Source organism: Pagrus pagrus (genome assembly GCF_965226575.1).
Source record: "Pagrus pagrus genome assembly, chromosome: 4".
Lineage (NCBI taxonomy): Eukaryota > Metazoa > Chordata > Actinopteri > Spariformes > Sparidae > Pagrus > Pagrus pagrus.
The window spans coordinates 32813831-32828518 of NC_140188.1; the positions used below are offsets into that span (position 1 = coordinate 32813831).

Below are 14688 nucleotides of genomic sequence, written 5' to 3' on the forward strand. Positions count from 1 at the left end.
TTGGAGACAGGGGCATTTGTCCGAGTAGAACAGGAGAAGAACATTTTATTTTGAAATCTTTAACTCACTTGCTTTTATTTTGAAAGCGCAACACAGCGTCTTGTCACAAGCCTGCCCCGCCCCCTCAGACTGTTTGGGAAGCGGGAGTCAGCTGGACAGGTCAGAGAGAGGTGAAGATGAAAAGACAGCAGCAGCTCAGTTTAACAGATTTCTTTATGGGGAAGAAAAGAAAGAAAGGAAATGTGAGTTGGTAATAATTTTGTCCAGGAGGATAATTATATTTTCTGTCTAACGTTAGACTTGTTGATGTTAAGCTGATGTTGTGATTCAACATCTAACTACTAGTACACTTTTGCTAGGTAACGTTGTTACTATTAACGTTACTAGCCAACGTCGGCTGGCGAAAATATGGTGGATTTTCCAGTAACGTAACGGACAAAAGCGATTTGACACTAAAAACTGTATTTAAGATGGTTGTAAAAGAGCATGATTTTTCTATTAACTTAACCCATGTGACTTGAAAACGAGTAACGTTACACATCTCCCACATCTAGAAAGGAGTTACTCTGTCTGTGTTTTTCTTGACTTTCCCATCAGTATTTTTCTATACCAGTGTTTCCCCTATATGCACCTAGCAGTGGCGGGCCGCCACGGCTGAAATATGACCGCCACGGCTGATTTTTTTTTTTTTTTTTTTTAACGAGGAGAGAGGAGAGGTGAAGAGTGGGCTCAGTCTTGTCTTTTTAGAAACTAACGTTTTATCATTTTGTGCTATGGACGCTTCATATCCAGGTCAATCACACACCTGTTTGAAACGATTTTATTTAAATCACGAACCACAGGCGGCCACCTATAGAGACTATGAAGCCTTGGTTGCTGGCAACTATCACTGTCTCTGTCAAAGAAACTTTGCAAGCGGTCTCCTTCACTAGCCTACATATCATCCAGATATACCGTTACCGGTTGATGCAGGTGATGCGCCGCGCTAAACTCCGCTATTCCGTGCCGTGCCGTGCTGCGCAGTCTCTCAGCATAAAACGGAGGTAACGTTAGCGCCAGGTTTGGAGAAGGTGCAACGAGAAACTTTGAGCTTACTTGATGATGTCAGCACAACGATTTTAACAAGCACCGGGAAGATGTCAACCATGAAGCAAGCAACACTGACAGATTCAGGATTATCATTCGCCGAAGGGAAAACAGTCCTGCAACTTCACGTGAGTATCGCACAGTAACGTTACAGCAAACGCTGTATCTATCATTTGATAGAAATAGCAAGGAAACACATAGGCCTATAGGCTTATCTGTGAAATAAACAACATTTGGAAGATCCATCTTGATACAAAGATTGTAGGTATTCCACATGCACCGTTTGTTTACTTTTTTCTGGAGCGGCTTTATGCTGCGTTCAGAGGTCGGAATTTCCCAGTTGAAATTTCCGATTTCCGACCTCCAAGCTTCCCAGATGCATGCCATTCCCGTTGTTGTGTGGCATCAGATAACTGATTCTCCGTGAAGTCGAGGTATTTGGATTTGTGCTGAGTTCACAAGTAAGGACTCCGACTTTGAGTGGCGTTCCAGTGTACTTCTAGTAGGAGGTGGGAAAATTCCTACTGTGACTGTGACCCGCGAAAGCTGCCATCTCAATTTACTGACAGATTACGTCAGAGATACAATACGTTAACGTTAGATATAACGGTAGCTGGATTCCCGTAAATAAACGTGATAAATGTAAGTTATTTCATCATTCATCAGGCATCAGAGGTGGGTGAATGGGGGCAGCTCTACCCATCACTGAGCAAGCTGGCTGCCATTGGCCTGACCATCCCAGTTTCCAGTGTAAACTGTGAAAGGGATTTTTCTACAATGAACAGGGTAGGATACTTGAGCAAGTAATATAATTATTTGACTTTATACAATCTCACTCCCATGGGCCCCACATCCAATCGTCTGTTGATTATTATTTTTGTATTTACAGGTGAAGACTGACCTGAGAAATCGGTTGCAGGGTGAACATCTTGCTGCTTGTATGCGTTTGAGCATCAATGGCCCCCCAGCAAGACAGTTTCCTTTTGAGAGAGCCTTAGAGCTATTCTTTCAGAGTCCGAGGAAGATCAAGTGCTCTCAAGCAGGATGCCAAATGTGCCACCACTAGTGTTTTTGTTTTAGACCCACCTTGAACCTTGAGGGTTTGGGGACAAGGGCAGGGTAGGGTAAGGAGCTTAAAGAAGTGGGAGGGAGGGATTTGAGGGGACTGAGATGGAGAGGAGACGGTAGAAATGGGAGGGCCGGAGGTGCAAACGATGGGTGGAGGGGAGGATTGTGATGGGGACAGGGGAGGGAGTGGGAAGATGCATGGGTTGGAGGCACAGACCTTTTGGATTGTTTTAGTATTTGTGTTATGTGATTTTACTGTATATAGTTGGTTGTTAATATATTTTTTGTTAAATTATTGTCAATAATTGTTTTAAAGATTAGTTTTATTGTGTTCAATAAAAGTATATTTTCCGAAAGCTTGAGACACCTCATATGTAAGCTAGACAGACATTTCCCATGCTCATTACTGTGCACAAATGTACTATTATGTACTTAAGAGCCTAAAGAGCCCCTCTGGTGCCGGCAGACACACAGAAACCTCCCGGCAGGGTGCACTTTACGCTTTGCTTTTGCACGCGGCTAACACTCACCTCCACTGCTACAACTCCATCCTAGGGGAAACACTGTATACCTTATTCATCTCCACATATTAGAGATCAGATGAAGTTCAGCTGGGAACTGACACTGGTGAGGGTGATGCAGGGAGAGCCAGCACTGCAGAGTTGCAGGTAGGTGCTATATGAAGGGTGGGGTGATTTTAGTTTGTTGATCATGAGAGGAAGATTTGAACATGATAAAAAGTGAACACGGTTGAATTTAAACAATAATATAACAAACATGATTTTAATATTATAAACCATTAACGGATCTGTCAGGTTTCCGATATGTGTCCCCCCCAATGTTAAACTCATTCCTACGCCCCTGCTTATTACACTAAAAGCTAAGAGCACTTGTGAAATGTATATACTGTACCTCCCAGCTGAAACTAGCCTCTTGCTGTACAAAGTGGTTAGAAGACAGGCTGGGGCAACCGGGTTAGCATTGTAACTTCAGTAAATATCTCTGTAACACTGTTGATAGTGTTATTTCATCTATTGAATGTTTGAAACTAAAATTCTGCTCATATCTTACAAATTAATTGTGCATCTTAAGCCAGTAACACATGGTCATGTAAATCTAACATCAAGGACAATATAGGTTATAATAGGCTAAGCAGTCACCTGGTCAGTGCAAAAGATTTTACCAGAGTTTCAGGATTGAGGGATGTTACCTCACCATTTTTAATGTGAGGGGCATAAGCCCCCCATAGATGGTGCTTACGGTGGTTTCACTCATTTTACTTTCTCACTTTCATCACAGCTTTCACTCCTTCCTCTATCAAATGAAGGCCATCCATAAAAGTCATTGATACACCCCAGTGATAATGTCCCTCCTCCCATTACACAGATGGAGCAGGAGATATATGCATGTGTGCACAGGTGTCTTTGTGGAATATGAAGAACCAGTACCCAGGGACCTTGTTAAAGGCCTCATATATCTCTGTACACCGTCTAGGCTCAGGGAGAACAGCTGCTATTGGTAAGCTTCATATAAATTGTCAGACACCTGCTAGACATATGTTCAGACCGTGAGGATGCTTTGTGCTAGATTAGGATGCTTCTCCCCATGAAAATCTTTTAGTATAAGGGAAATTGGACCACAGTGTGCTGACACCTCAAGTTTAGTTTGAGCTGTGGACTTCTCACAGCAAGAATACGACTACTACTTATGCCAGCACACACACACAATACACACAATGAACCAGACTTATGGTCTAAACATTAAGGGCTGCAATGTTCATTATATCCACAAATGAACACCAGACCAGTGATTTTACTTTTGAAGCCTTGCCTCCAGGGGGTGGTCAAGTTATCAATAATACTTAATACGCAACATCCGGTTAGACTTTCTAACTAATGCTTGCTGACATACAGTTCACACATTATGACTTTAGGAATGTTATTAACGTTGTCAAACTGTCATGGTTTGTTTATGTAAAGGCTCCAAACCAACTTGGTTAGGTTTAAGTAAAGATTGTATTTTGGGTTAAAATAACTACATGCAGTTTTTAAATTCACTAACTTGGGTAACATAAGTTATATAACAAAACAAATCACTCTTGACCAACAAGAAGCAAACCTCAGTCTTTGGAGGAAAAGTCCAGTGTGCGACATATCTAACCAACCAAACCACTTGGCCTTTTCTCACTCTTTTACTGCATTACAGGGGCATTTCAAGAAAGTCACGTTAAAGGGGTCACTACAACGTCAAACTAAGAAGCAAAGGGTCACTGACCAGGCTTCTCTATCTGACACTGACACATTGGGAGTGAGAAGGGGCTACCTTGGAAATGGTGGGTGACCAAAGACATCAGCGTTTTTGTCCTCATTGTTAATAAAAGGATACTAAAAGACAACACCCACTCCAGCCAGTCTGTTCACCCTGCTGCCATCTGGAGAAAGATACAGAAGTATCCGCTGCCATACCACCAGACTATAGATCAGTTTCATTTCTCAAGATGTGAGACTCCTCAGTTCATCCTCCACACTTCATTAGTGGATTTTGAGAAAATTATTGGGACATGTCACATCTGTCTCGAGTGGAAATGATGTCCTTGAGGCTCACCTAAATCAAAAGGGGTTTTCTTCTGGCCACTTGAATGCACGGAAATGTGAGGACAATAAGTCTGTTACAGTACACAATAACTGATGTGAGGGCGGCTGTGGCTCAGGGGTACAGCCAGCGTCTTGTAATCGGAAGGTTGCTGGTTTGATTCCCCTTGTCTGCATGTCGAAGTGTCCTTGGGCAAGATACTGAACCCCATAAACTTCTCCTGATGAGCTGGTCGGCACCTTGCATGGCAGCCACCGCCATCGGTGTATTAATTACTGTAAGTCGCTTTGGACAAAAGCGTCTGCTAAATGCCGTAAATGTAATGTTGCTGCAGTCATCTATTCATTTGTCATTTTTTATTGTTTGCCAAGCTGCAGGAGAAGTCTGTGGGAGGGCAGGTGGTCAGGGTGAGAGCAGAGATATGGATACATGAGAGGGGCATGCTGCAAGTGACCATAGAACGTAAACTAAATTAAAGCACAGCAGTGTTTTAGGTGAGGCATGCAATCCTTTCCTTTCATTGGCAACCAAGGCATTCTGTACATGTGTTGGCCTATTTGTAGCTAGTACAGCTGAAGGGCTTAGCACGATTCGGTTTTGGCCTATGGTTGACGCTTGTATTGAATACTGGGCTCCAACTTCTGGTCAGCACTATAAAGACCATCAAGTGCCAATTGGTGAAGACCGTCAGCCAGTTTATTAACTGCATGGCCTTGAGCTAATACCGACCCTTTCCAGTGCCAGTATCGTATAAACTCTGGCTTCAATTAAGGACTCAGGAAACACAGAACAAGGAAACTAACTATGCAATTCAGAATTGAAATGTACATACATATGCATATGTATATATATTTGAATATGAAAACATTTGAAGTTATGTTTTGTTATGCTGATGCAGGAATACTATTAAAAAAAAACTAAGACCATGAAGTGTTTATATTCAGAAATGTAATCTTGAAAAGATTAAAAGATATTCTTCTTGTAGGTAATGAAGCATTAAAGGTATACTGTATATATACAGGTTTAATCTATGCAGTGGTTCGCAATGGGACAAAATACAAATTAAAAAGGTCAATTCTGTCTTTAACATCAACCGGATGAGAGTGTGTGTGTGTCTGTTGCCCCCCATCTAGCAAATTCTGAAACAAAGAAACCTTCTGAGAGTAACCTGCTCAAGTCTGGTTGCCTACGTTCCTAACCTGACAAACGTTAGACTGATCAGAACTGAGACAAACACTGACAGATGCTGACACTATGTCTCCAGCACACCCTTGTGTGGGTATGTGATGTTAGAAGATGTTATCACCTAGCAGCCTGATGAAGGAGAGAGCAAACTCAAGCAGAGTTGTCTTGTGGGATCACGGATGCCTTAAAAATGCCTGAGAGCGGCCCACACGTGAAACGGCACTCTATATTCACAATAAGATGGAGACAGTATGATGAGAATACATATTGTCTTCTCTTTGATTTTGGCTCCATGTTTATACAAGATTTTAGGCTGTGTATTGTCTAAATGTTTTTACGGGGTACCTTCACTTCTACTGAAATCACCTGCTTTGCTAAATGAACAGCAGCAATTACTTATGTTGACAGACTTCCTTTCAAAAACCAGAGGAAACCATTAATCAATGCTTCCTTAAGTACAACAAGAGCACAGGTGCTGTTCGGAGGGAGAGAGAGGGAGAGAGAGAGAACAGAGCTTAGGATGCAACCTATGCAAATGAGCCCTCCTTAATTTGCTTGCAAATGGCAAATGATTTTCTACGGCTGACTGACTTATCGGGCTCAGACACGGCGGGGTGTGTTGTTCTGTGTCCTCACCTTGGCACAGCAATCACAGAAAACACACACTCCCATGCTGTACACTTGCACCCTCTACTTCACACAGCAGCCATTACAGGAGTTGGAGGAGGAGTGAGAAGAGAGGTGGTGGTGGTGCTGCCCACGTGTGTGTGTGTGTGTGTGTGTGTGTGTGTGTGTGTGTGTGTGTGTGTGTGTGTGTGTGTGTGTTGTGAGGGGGGGCAACAAACCCTCCCTGATATAATTAGTTTTCTCCGCTGCACCTAATTAACCTATGTCTGTGTGGCACTTACGCATCTCATTCACAAGCCAAGCGCTCTTTCATTAGCAGCGTGTTGTGTTTTAATGTGTCTTACAAGTCATGGTGAGGTAGCTCTTTGTAATCTTCAATGCCTCCATGGCACTGTTGAAGCTTGGGACTGGTGCACATATACGCACAGGAGATGAAGTGTGCTTTATGATGATTAGATTCAAAGTAGCCAAGGAAAGGGTTTGTAGTAACATGGTTTCATGCATATCAAAGGGCAAAGGGTGAGGAGGCGGATCAAACTGCATATATGGAAGGTGGATACGTACACCTGAATGTCCAGCATGATCCTCTTGTCCTCCTCGACGTGAATTCCCCAGATGCAGTCCTGGCCTTTATCGTAGGCTTCAGGCCAGTTAGGAGACAGCACCACTCCAGCTGAATCTGTGATCTCGCCACTACACACAGCTGGAACACACACACACACACACACACACACACACACACAGAGACACACACATATACACACAGCTATATCAAGGTCTTGTCTACACATATACAGATATGTTTGAAAAGTAATATTTTCACACAGAGTTTTAGGTCACTAAAACTGAGATTTTTAAGAACACCTTCTATGGGGCAGCTGTATCTTAAAGGTAGTGTTTATGAAACAATGACATAACCAACTCAATTCATGCATGCCCATTGGTGCTTTGCAGTGATGGAATCACTCCATTTAAATGCAACAGGCTGAAGAACGCTTTCATATGTCAGTCTAACCTGTTGCCAAATTGTATTATTGTGCTGCTCATTTAGCGCTGAATCTGGGGATGTTATATGATATGTTTTCCGGTCCTGACTGTTTGATATGCTTTATACATCCAGGAATATAAGTCAAGTGTGTTACTGTATGTTTAACCTGCGTGTTAATTTCTTGAACAGAACTGCTTAAGGATGCAAAATAAAATTCAGTGTACACTAACAATAAAGTTGTATTGTATCATAGAATTTAGGCAAAATCACCTACATTTTCTGCTCCTTTATACTTCAACTCTTGGAAGCAATATTGTACTTTTACTCCACCACATTTATTTTATCATTTTAGTTACTAGTTACTTTGCAGATTGCATGCTGCATTTGAGCCAATGTAATGCCTTTTTAAATCAGCTATCAGAAATCCCATCTGATCATCCAATCATCCGATCCCAAAATCTGCCAGGCTGGTAATCAGTCGACCCAAATTATACAGTACATACATACATGTAAATATGTGTAATTTTTGTTTTACTTGTACATATATATATATATATATACAGTAAAGACCAAAAGTTTGGACACACCTTCTCATTCAATGAGTTTCCTTTCTTTTCATGACTATTGACATTGTAGATTCACACTGAAGGCATCAAAACTATGAATTAACACATGTGGAAATATGTACTTAACAAAAAAGTGTAAAACAACTGAAAATACGCCTTATATTCTAGTTTCTTCAAAGTAGCCACCTTTTGCTCTGATTACTGCTTTGCACACACTCTGCATTCTCTTGATGAGCTTCAAGAGGTAGTCACCTGAAATGGTTTTCACTTCACAGGTGTGCCCTGTCAGGTTTAATAAGTGGGATTTCTTGCCTTATAAATGGGGTTGGGACCATCAGTTGTGTTGTGCAGAAGTCAGGTGGATACACAGCTGATAGTCCTACTGAATAGACTGTTAGAATTTGTATTATGGCAAGAAAAAAGCAGCTAAGTAAAGAAAAACGAGTGGCCATCATTACTTTAAGAAATGAAGGTCAGTCAGTCCGAAAAATTGGGAAAACTATGAAAGTGTCCCCAAGTGCAGTCGCAAAAACCATCAAGCGCTACAAAGAAACTGGCTCACATGAGGACCGCCCCAGGAAAGGAAGACCAAGAGTCACCTCTGCTGCGGAGGATAAGTTCATCCGAGTCACCAGCCTCAGAAATCGCAGGTTAACAGCAGCTCAGATTAGAGACCAGGTCAATGCCACACAGAGTTCTAGCAGCAGACACATCTCTAGAACAACTTTTAAGAGGAGACTGTGTGAATCAGGCCTTCATGGTAGAATAGCTGCTAGGAAACCACTGCTAAGGACAGGCAACAAGCAGAAGAGACTTGTTTGGGCTAAAGAACACAAGGAATGGACATTAGACCAGTGGAAATCTGTGCTTTGGTCTGATGAGTCCAAATTTGAGATCTTTGGTTCCAACCACCGTGTCTTTGTGCGATGCAGAAAAGGTGAAGGGATGGACTCTACATGCCTGGTTCCCACCGTGAAGCATGGAGGAGGAGGTGTGATGGTGTGGGGGTGCTTTGCTGGTGACACTGTTGGGGATTTATTCAAAATTGAAGGCATACTGAACCAGCATGGCTACCACAGCATCTTGCAGCGGCATGCTATTCCATCCGGTTTGCGTTTAGTTGGACCATCATTTATTTTTCAACAGGACAATGACCTCAAACACACCTCCAGGCTGTGTAAGGGCTATTTGACCAAGAAGGAGAGTGATGGGGTGCTGCGCCAGATGACCTGGCCTCCACAGTCACCGGACCTGAACCCAATCGAGATGGTTTGGGGTGAGCTGGACCGCAGAGTGAAGGCAAAAGGGCCAACAAGTGCTAAGCATCTCTGGGAACTCCTTCAAGACTGTTGGAAGACCATTTCAGGTGACTACCTCTTGGAGCTCATCAAGAGAATGCCAAGAGTGTGCGAAGCAGTAATCAAAGCAAAAGGTGGCTACTTTGAAGAACCTAGAATATAAGACATATTTTCAGTTGTTTCACACCTTTTTGTTAAGTATATAATTCCACATGTGTTAATTCATAGTTTTGATGCCTTCAGTGTGAATCTACAATTTTCATAGTCATGAAAATAAAGAAAACTCTTTAAATGAGAAGGTGTGTCCAAACTTTTGGTCTGTCTGTAATGTATATATATATATATATATATATATATATATAAATGTTTATTGCTGGAAAGGTTAGCACTGCTTGGCTTTGTGCCATGTGTGTCTTATTGCAAACATTTTTAGGTACACAAATCATTAAAGTGTAATTAAACCCCCAAACCACTTTTTTCTGCTGAAAACAAATGTATTTGGGTATGAAGTAGTGTTGTTGATGCATTCTGGTCCAACTCTTGACATTTTAGTCAAAGTATTTCAATTTGGTGTAGAGCTTGTAGAAAAGTGCAGAATAAAATTATAACTTTTCCTTGAAAACATTATTATGATTGTGAATTAATCATTTAAAAAAAAAATGTGTCAGGGCCGAAATGATTGTTTTGTTAATCTCTATGTAAGGAGTCTGACCATTGGTTCAAGCTCATAACAAGGTTTGTTTCAATAGTTTGTGTCAATAGTATAACACTGTTGGTATGTGTTTCGTCAGCAATCAAGAGTCTTGGCAGCTGCCAGTTTGTGGAAAAATGTAAAAATGGCCGATTGGACATTTAGCGTTCATTGTACGAACAGTGCAGTTTACTCATCCCAAGTACTCTGCAAACAAATGAGGAGCAAGACCAGGGTGTACATTATTCAGCTTTTATTCTTTGGAGTAAGCTGAAAGAGTTTTGGGGGCTGAAAAGCCACGTCCAGGTAGCCACATTCAGGCTGCAGAATACGTGAAAAGGGGGAGATGGAATGCCACATTTCGTGGCTGAATGTTATCAATTACACCTTTAAATAAATATAGTTGAAGAAATAGGTGTCAAATCACTATTCTCTGGTATGCAACGTATGGTTGATTTGGAATGTATTGCCACCTCCTGGCCTGGTGTGCTTGTATCAGTGTTTGGAATCATATGCATGTTCTTGTGTGTGTGGAGATATTTTCCAAAATGATAGATTTTTTTTTTTTTTTAAAGAGGTGGAAAATATCTCTTTTCAAAAATAACCATATGTAGATAAGGCCTTTTACAGGCAACGCTGACTAAAGCTTACATTCTTAAATATTGAATACTATGTAAACACAGGCAATCAGATAAACATTTTGTCTGAATAAGATGTAGTCTAAAACTGGCAGAATTTAGATAAAAGATCCAGAACCATCTGATCAGTGCATGAGAAAACAAGTTCTCCCATCTGACCATAAATTCAATGCCTCAAAAGTATGAAGTGTAATACCCAGCCCCACGTGGCAGCAGGCTGCGGAGACATTGAGTGTTCGTAATGGGTTTAAAAAGGTATACACTACCATAATGCTCAGCAGTCTAAACTCCCCTTGTTGCTAGGTTTGGGGGTCAATGCTGAGACATAGTAATATGTCAATCAACAAATACCATTTATAGTGGAACAAATGACCTCAACCTGAAGAGAAGCCAATACACAGTAAAAATTTGACCATATACATGGAAACTCAGAGATGCCTTCCCTGTGCTCAGGCTTCTTGGTCAGATGTTATCTGATTTAACGCACTTTGAAAGGTCAGCAGCAGCAAAGGGTTGGCGTTCAGATATTTAAAACTAGAACAAGGGCAAGGTATTTAACTTGCAGGTTGCCAAAAGTCCAAGGTAGCATACAAGGTTTTGTATCATCACTCTTTCCAGAAGAAAACTGGGAATTTTGACTTGTCTACCTGTATCCTGAGGAGGATCGAACCTTTCCAATAAAATCCAAGCCCAAACTCACCTGACAGCAATTCAACCTGAAGTAACTCATAGGAAATGGGCCTATACAAAACCGAACTGCAATTCCTTCTGTTTAATTTACAATTATAGCAAATGTCATTCACTACACTTGACCCTCAAGTTAGCTAAATACCTAAAATAAATGTACAAAGAATGATTTAAACTGGATATAATGAAATGTAGATGGGTCACTTCTTTTCTTTGACAGACATACAGACCTCTGCAGGCAGGCTCAGTCTCGTTCCACTGGGGATTGTCGGGGTCCATGCATTCAATGGTTACAGATCCCTGTTCCAGAGTGTAGCCAGGGTCACAGGCAAACTCCACTACAGCTCCCACTGCCCAAGTGTTGTCGCTACTGGTCAGGTTACCGTACTTCACAAAAGGTTGGTAGCAGTGGCCCGCTGCAAAGGCTGTAGTACAAAGACATTTTCAGTGTTGGACTTGATATATGGACTTGTACTCAAAGCAAGTGAGACAAGTTTGCATCTTCACAAACTATATGGCTATGACTACTGCTTGAAGGGGAAAAAAACAAGTGCCCGTACTCCCTTTTACATGTTGGTGAGCTTGGTGTAAAAACACATAGATAATCAGTGTGTTTTTTTTCTGATTCACTCGCGGCATGCAGAATAAAACAAATGCCAAAAACACCTGCAGTCTTTCACTCTACACTTGGCTTAAACACTTAATCAGTGAAAGGTTTTTGTTCATTGTATTGTTTAATCCATTATGCACTGAGAATCCACAGCAGGCGAAAGTTGATCACTGAAGCAAAGCTGTTCTTGGCTTTGGGCAGTTACTGAGCTTAGATCTTTTTATATGACATCCCTTTGTGTGTTTATAATTAATGCTTTCTGACAAAGTTTGATGCAGTTCTTTCTGTGACAATAAGCAAGAGCCTACATGACCTTATCATGACAAACACCACATTATAATTTGCTGTACCTCAATAATAGCTCTTATGGTTACCTTGGTACCTGGCAGCAATGCCAGTGGATGTGCCTGTAGCATCTGTGGTCAGCTCAATGAAGAGATGCCTGGATGTGCTGAGTAGACCTTCATTGGGCAGATACTCCACCTCATATGAATCATACAGGGTAGCTGCATCTATGCTGTTACCATTCTTGATCAGCAGCCTAGAAGAAAGGCAACAGAGATACATTTAGCAGGAATCTTCCTGGTGATGAAACCTGGGCTACCTGAAAACTGTGTATTTTACATTCAAGCTGCATGAAACATACATACTTTTGTATTACCAATAGATCAAAGTAGCATGTGTAATGTGAACGAAGCTACTCATAGTGATGGGACCCACAGAGAATTATGACAGAGAATTATCACCAACTTTGCAACTTCACTGAGCTTTTATAACTCATTGTTGTGGAATTTTCAGCAAACTCTGTTCTTAAAAACATTGTTCCTAGCAGCAGCAGCAGCAGCAGCCGCAGGTATTTTCCGTCACAGAGTTGTGCCCACATTAGAGAAACAAAAAACCTATTTCATACAGTGGAGTGTTGATGATGAATTGAGTCTCACAGCCTGAAGAAAGAAGCTGCTCTGTAGTCTGGTATTATAACAGCAGATACTTCTGTATCTTTTTCCAGATGGCAGCAGGGTGAACAGACTGTGGCTGGGCTAGGTGTTGTCTTTTAGTATCCTTTGGGCTCTGTGCAGACATCTCACTTCACTGATATCACTGAAAGTTGAATTTGGCTCTGGAATTCAGCCTTCTTGAGTTTACTTAGGAAGTAGAGCCTTTTCTGTGAAATAGATAAATGAAATCAGGCTTGCAAAGCCGTGATTTTGAAATCAGAGACTGTTGAGCCCACATATTTACAGACCTATCTCCATCTTAATGCCGTGGATCAAGCTGTTTTACACAACAGACGGGCCGTGTTCCGAGTGCAGAGAGGGTGCAGGACTACAGCGAGACAAGGAGAGGTGTACTCTGTGTGTGTGTGTGTGTGTTACATTGATGCTTGGTTCTCACACACAGTCAAAGTGGATGGACAGTGTTTACCTCATGTCAAACTTTTAATGTGAAGATGTGGAACATATTATCACCAATTGATTGCTGCTGTTTACATTGACCCTAATGCAAATTTAAAAAATCAGGTGTTTATGTATTTATGTATATAAATAACTGTATATATGTTCTACATTTGTGTAGCATGAAGGAGTTTACAAGCTTTCATTTTGTAATGCAACCCTGTGTTGTATAATGACGAATAAATCACCTTGAACCTTGATCTCTGTCAAAGGGGGGCAGGTCTCTGACGTCACAGGCACAAACTTTACACCTTTCGTACTAAATCTCTCCTGTCTTAATTGTTTTGTTTCTTCGTCTTTATTTCTTTCTAATGAGTTAATAGAGCTCCCCACATGTCTTATGCTCCACACATCTTATGAATGAACAGGATATCATGCACTGAATATTAACCTGATAGTGTTGCACAGATCCATAGATAACAAACCATTTACAAAATGGTCTTCAGATAATCAGACAACTGTTTAACCACATAATCTCAATCTCTTATTTTGAGGTAGAATCTAAAATTGGTAATAATCTCTCATCGAACAGGAAGCTACACACCTGCAGCACTGTAGATCAAAGTTTTAGCATGAAGTTGGTGTGTGAACTATGATGGATGTTAATAACTTGGTTTGATTAATAATTTACCTGTTTCTCTTCACACAGCTGACAAACCTGGAGGTTTGTTTATGACCTGCCTGATTGTGTTTCCACAGTGTTATTATTGCTAATAGAGATGTTTGCCAAAACTATGGAAATAAGATCCATATTGAAATAAAAAAAGGCTTATCCTTTAAATATCCCAGTTACAATCACCCTATAGAAGTAGTGCACCAGATTTCTACTCATGTTACCAAGCTAATGCTTCATGTCTTCTCGTGTCATCTGCAGTTGGGAGGTCTATTTAAGCAGTAAGTTTATCCGTAACGTCCCCAAGCACGTTTGAGCCCCAAAATCCAGTTTGTTTAACTAGTGTGGGCACTCCGTACCGTGCTCAAACACAGTACACTTTCTTGGTCCTGGCACAGTTGGAAGAGGTGTGCTTCGGCATGGTTGCTCATGCATGGGCACACGCACAGGTACTCAAGGTTCACAGCCAAGTGGCCAACTTTACAGCAGAAATAAACATGGTTTCAGCCTGGTGCAAAAACAGTTTTGGTCTCCACACCTAATTTATCCCTTCATTCATTAGCCGGGAGCCAGGTGGAGTCAGGC

At 41.3% G+C, this 14688-nt stretch overlaps 1 protein-coding gene across 1 annotated transcript in view; it reads right to left on the reverse strand.

The window, feature by feature from the left end:
* Nucleotides 1–14688, reverse strand: part of sez6b (seizure related 6 homolog b) — a 259161-nt gene that overhangs the window by 37926 nt on the left and 206547 nt on the right. Inside the window, exons 7-9 of the mRNA XM_084350932.1 lie at nucleotides 12411–12577; nucleotides 11657–11851; nucleotides 7123–7261 (exon numbers count right to left, since the gene is read on the reverse strand). Of these exons, the coding sequence (XP_084207058.1) occupies nucleotides 7123–7261; nucleotides 11657–11851; nucleotides 12411–12577 (501 nt within the window). The remainder of the gene's footprint in view (nucleotides 1–7122; nucleotides 7262–11656; nucleotides 11852–12410; nucleotides 12578–14688) is intronic.